The 5,305-nt window shown below is 50.8% G+C and overlaps 1 protein-coding gene across 1 annotated transcript in view; it reads left to right on the plus strand.

The window, feature by feature from the left end:
• Window positions 1-311, plus strand: part of KLK13 (kallikrein related peptidase 13) — a 6,513-nt gene extending 6,202 nt beyond the window's left edge. The window contains exon 5 of the mRNA XM_039839594.1: window positions 123-311. Coding sequence (XP_039695528.1) covers window positions 123-311 — 189 coding nt within the window. The remainder of the gene's footprint in view (window positions 1-122) is intronic.
• Window positions 312-5,305: the final 4,994 nt, after the last annotated feature.

The raw sequence follows: 5,305 nt of genomic DNA on the forward strand, positions 1-5,305 counted from the left end.
CCATCCCCCACCGTCTCTCCGCATCCCTGTCTCTGCCTCCGCGTGCACCTCCTCCCCACAAGTCCCTGTCTCTGCCTTAGTTCAGTCCCAGCAAGAACTCTACCTCTCTCCCCTCCACTCAGGGTGACTCCGGGGGCCCCCTGATCTGCAACGGAACCCTCCACGGCATCGTCTCCTGGGGAGACTTCCCATGCGGGCAGCCCGACCGGCCCGGCGTCTACACGCGAGTCTCCCAGTATGTTTCGTGGATCCGAGAGACAATCCAAAACAAGAACGCCCACAAGCAGAGATGGACGAAGGGCCCACAATAAAAAGCTGGGTTGACATACCTGCCTCCTTCCTCCCACTATGCCCCCCTTGCTCGGCTGGCCCAGCCCCCCTCTGCCCCTCCCAGAGTGTTCCACATGACCCAGGGACCCAGGTTCTCGTCATGTCCCATCCTAGCTGACATTCCATGTTTCGAAAGCACTCAGAGACGGCCAGCATCATGGTCTCCCAGACACGCCATTCCTGAAACATTCTAGCCCCCCGCATGTCCCAACTCAGACACGTTCCATGGTTCCCAACTGTCTCGAGACAAACCCACCTCTGGCCTGGCCCAACAATATTCTGTGTCCTGTGAACGAGCCGACCTTGACAAGACCCTACCCCACGTGGGGTATTTATTCACTGCTAATGTTCCAGATCTTCCTATATTTTGTACTCAGGAAGGTTCTAGACTCCCATGACATTTCATTCTGAAACTATTCTCTCGTGCCCATGGTCTTCCGCACTGACTGCGTTCTACGCCCCTCTGAATGACTCGTCACAGCTAAGCTCATAATGCTTCCTCATAATGGTTCACTCTCACAGTTTGGGCCTCCCAAATGTCCTATCCCTACCTACACCCCACATTCCGTCACCATCTGGCCTCTGCCAATATTCCCAGTGTCTGAATCCCCATGCCCACTACATATCAACAACTCTCTAGAGCCTCGAGTGATGCGGTTTCGTATCCCGAGGGGGTCTCCACACCCGGACCCTATTGTCCATCAGATATCTTGTCCTGTCTCCTCCACGAGCACCCTTGTTCAAGGCCCCTTGCGGTTTGCTGTTGTTACGTTTTTGGCCATGAACCCAGAACGCAGTGGTCAAACGCTCAAGCCTGCTTCGAACGAGTCAGAAAACTCAACACGTCTCTTTTCTCATCGGTTAAATGGGGCTTGTAATGTTTCCACATAGCATCGTTACGAGGATAAATGTCAAATGCTTGTACCAATCGCATGGTTCCCTGCAAAGGATTACCTTAGGGTGTCAATGACCACCTGTTTGCGGGGTGTCCAAAAGGTGTCGTATTTATTTATTTTTCTTGGCAAACATTTATTCCGTGCTGACGTGTGCAGACACTTCTGCTGGGTGTTGGTGAATACGATTTTGTTTGCTCAACAAATATTTTGTACCTGTCATGAGCCAGGCACTACTGTAGATACAGATTATAAACAATGAATTAAACAGACAAAATCTTCTGCCCTTGTAGAGCTTTTTTTTTTTTTCCAAGGGAGACATGCGATAAAAAATATAAAGAAATAGACTGTTGGTGGCCAAAAACAAAAAACAAAAAAAGCAAGGTGGAAGGATAGGAAATGTTGGGGTCGGAGAGAGTGGGGGCTTTGCTATTTTAAATACGATGGTCCAGGAAGGAGACACGTTTTCACACAAGAGTCCACGATGTGTTATAACATATACCAATTAAAAACACAAAAAACAGCTACAACATTGTGAATGTACTAAATGCCACTGAACTGTTCACCTGAAATGGTTACTTTTACGATATGTAAATTTCACCTTAATTTTTTAAAGAAGCTCTGTGATAATAAACGGCAACAGCAAAAGATACACAGTAACAAAGACAAGAGCAAAGGATACACAGTCATAAGAACAGTAGCAAAGGACACACAGCGACAGAGACCTTAGCTGAAGGGTAAAGGAACGGGGATCAATAAAGAATAAAATCAGGGGAATGAGAGGGGCCTCGTACAGATCACCAATTCGACTCTCTCCATCTGAGGATTAAGAACTAGCTAAATATATTAAGACTTTTTTTTTAAATAACACCTGCTTCAAAGGGCTTTTGAGAGGATTAATGACGGGAACGTGTGAAAAGCCCTGGAAACTACGCCTCGTGCCGAGGGCTGACTCAGTGGCAGCTGTCAAGGGCTTCGTTGCTCTTATTGATATAATTGTTATGATGCCATGTCTGCAGCCAGGGCAAGCTGCCTTGGGTAACAGCTGGGGATTTGAGAGAGTAAGAGGTGGCCGCCCAAATTCTTCCTGTGGAACAGAAAATAATGACATACCTGAGCTGCAGATTCTGGCTGCCCACACCTTAAAGCAGGACAGCCCGCCAGGTGGCCAGCCAGGCTTCTCAGCTGTCCCTCGTCCCTCCCTCTCCCAGGATTTCCGAACCAAGCCGTCTCCTCTTCTGGCTTTTGCCCAGGGGAATTTTAATAACAATGGGGACTCAGGCACGGAGGAATTCGGTGGAGGGAGGGGGTGAAGAAGACGGGGAAAGAAAAGCGAAGAAGGGAGAGACTTTCCGACTCTGGTCCAGCATGGAAGCCCTTTTCATTCTTCCAAGGCCCCCACTGAGGAAATGTCAGCTCCCCGTTTTTACGCGAATATCGACCCAAACTAAGGAAAATTCTCCAGTGGGTTGAACCCGACAGACGGATGGAAACACATTCCCATGCTTTCTCAGAGATTGCTGTCTTCTAGTCTGGAAGGTTCGGGCCAAGCTCAGCCACGGCCCCAACTGTGGGCCTTGTATAAGGGACTGGGCTGGATTTTCCAAGGTAACAAGGATAATGGGGCTCTGCTCCTCGTTCCGATGTGTGTGGGGGTGGGGATTCTCCCACTCCTGGCAAGCAGTTCTCAGACATCGGCTGACCCTACCTGGAGAGAGTCAGATCCTACGGGGGGAAGGGCTCAGTCCCACAAAACTGTCCCCCACCCCAGCCCCACTTCAGACACCAGTCACAGGTCCAGGTTGTCACCTGTGCTTCTGACCACCAGCTGTCGATTGGAGGCTTCCATGCTCTCCCCACCCTTGGGTTCGATTAATTGCTGGAGCTTACTCGGTCACTGATTTACTATAAAAGGATATAACTCGGGAATGGCCGGAAGGGAGAGACGCACAGGGCCAGGTATGTGTGAGGGGAGTCAGAACGTCCAAGCCCTCTCCGAGTGCCACTGTCCCCAAGTAACCAAGTGTTCACTGACCCTGAAGGCTCTCCTTTTTGGGTTTTTATGGAGGCCTCGTTACATAGGCATGATTGATTAAGTCATTGGCCTTGGGTGACTGGTTCAACCCCCAGCTCCTATCCCTTGCCCAGACTGAAAGTTCTGACCCTCTAATCACATGCCTGTCTCCCCCTGACAACCATCCCGCCACCCTTGGGTGCTTTTCAAAAGTCACCTCAGTAACATCGCAAGACACCTTTATCGTCCCCTTCACTGAGAACATTCCAAGAGTTTTAGCAGCTCTGTGCCAGAATCAGGGATGAAGACCAAATGTCTCTTTCTCGTGATAAATCACAATATCACAGTGGGCAAAGAGCCTTTAAGCCCAAGCTTCTATTGTAACAGGCTCAGTGATCAGATGAGCTAAGCAGACAGGTTGTGGGAGGGGTGAGGAGGCAGGAGGCCCAGGTCAGGCTTTTTCGGAGGACGGGATGGTGAAGGATAATGCTGTAGCCACCCCCAGGAACAAGACGGACACCCGGAGCTCAGGAGACAGGCAGCAGGTAGTGGCTGGGGAAGTCTTGGGAGCTGATGGGACCTCTCAGAAGCAGCAAGGGAACGAGGTCCTAGACAAGATCAGTCTCCTGAGGGTCCGGACCAGGGGACTATGACAGCGGAGCCACCACACAGACAATGAGTGGGATCTGCGAACAGGTCGATGTGGACAGACAGTGAGCTTGGGTTTTCAGGAGGCCGTTGGAGGCACAGGCCTGAAGCTGAGGAGAGGGTTGGGAACCAATCTACTCCAGGTGATAGGTGACAAACTGTCAGGTGTGCATAGTCGGAGCATAAGACACGGTTCGGGACGGGGACCCGGGAACACCCTTGGTTGCACACACCAAGGAGGACAAAAAGACCTATTCATTCATGAAGGAAGCCAGGAAGACGCGCCAGCAAAGTAGGAGGAAAACCAGAAATGCACGCCATCCGGGGGCTGGGAAAGGAGCAGCCGGCGTGTGGAATGCTGTGGCAAGGTTAAGTAAGGGAAGGGCAGACAGGTGACCGCTGGCTTGCTCTACGTGGGAGTCGCTGGAAACCCCAAAAGCGCAGGGCCACGGGGTGCAAGCCATGAGCAAATCTCCGTGAAGTTTTGTCGGGAGGGATGCTAGAAAACACGGAGATATGGGGCTTGGTTTTGATGAATTCTGCGGTCCCGGCGTCATCCAGCAGAGAGCCAGGCACACAGGGCACTTCGAAATGTTTGTTTCGTGAGTGAATGAATGAATGAATGAGTATACAAGTGAGTGAACAAATGAATGAGCAGAGAACTAGAATGAGAGCTAGTTATAAGGTAGCTGAGAGAGAAAGAAATTGTAGCACCTCTGAGGAACAGAGAGATGCTGTCACCTCAGCCAGATTTGATCATCCTCTTTCCCCGAAACCTGTAGCGTTGATACGGTCACCTATTCACATGTGTACTCATTCAGTCAGTCATTCATCTGCTCATTCATATATCTGGATGATGATTAACAACACAGGCTGTGGAGACAGCCTGCCTGGGTTCAAACTCTGGTTCTGCCACGTACGTACCAGCTGTGTGGGTGAGTCTGGGCAAGTGACTTCACTTAGTGGAACTTCATTTCCACGCCCACGACCAGGTGTCGGGGTGGCTGAGTTCTCTGTAGGCGATGAGTTTTCATATCGTGCACGAAAAGACGATGCCCAAGAGTAAAGAAGCAGCTGTGGGGACTTGAGAACTCTGGGGGTTCTCTGGGGGAGGTGGCAAAGGTGCTCAGAGCTTTCTCTGAAAGCGGGAGGTGAGTGGCTGCAAGTCAGTCCCTGTCCCCTGAGCCTCCAGCTACAAAAAGAAAGGATCTGGCTTTAGCCGGAAGCCACAAGCTGCAAGTCCGTGTGTCAGAGAGAACCACTAAGTGGTCACTCCCCATTATCCACTGCCCCCAGCCCCCGGCAGCCACTCATCCGCCTTCTGTCCCTGTGGATTTGCCCATCCTGGACATATTTCATATAAACGCAATCTGACAATACCTATTTTTGTGACTGGCTTCTTTCACTGGGCATCATGTGG

The sequence above is a fragment of the Pteropus medius genome, unplaced genomic scaffold, assembly GCF_902729225.1.
Source record: "Pteropus medius unplaced genomic scaffold, Ma_sr-lr_union100, whole genome shotgun sequence".
In the NCBI taxonomy this organism is placed as follows: domain Eukaryota; kingdom Metazoa; phylum Chordata; class Mammalia; order Chiroptera; family Pteropodidae; genus Pteropus; species Pteropus medius.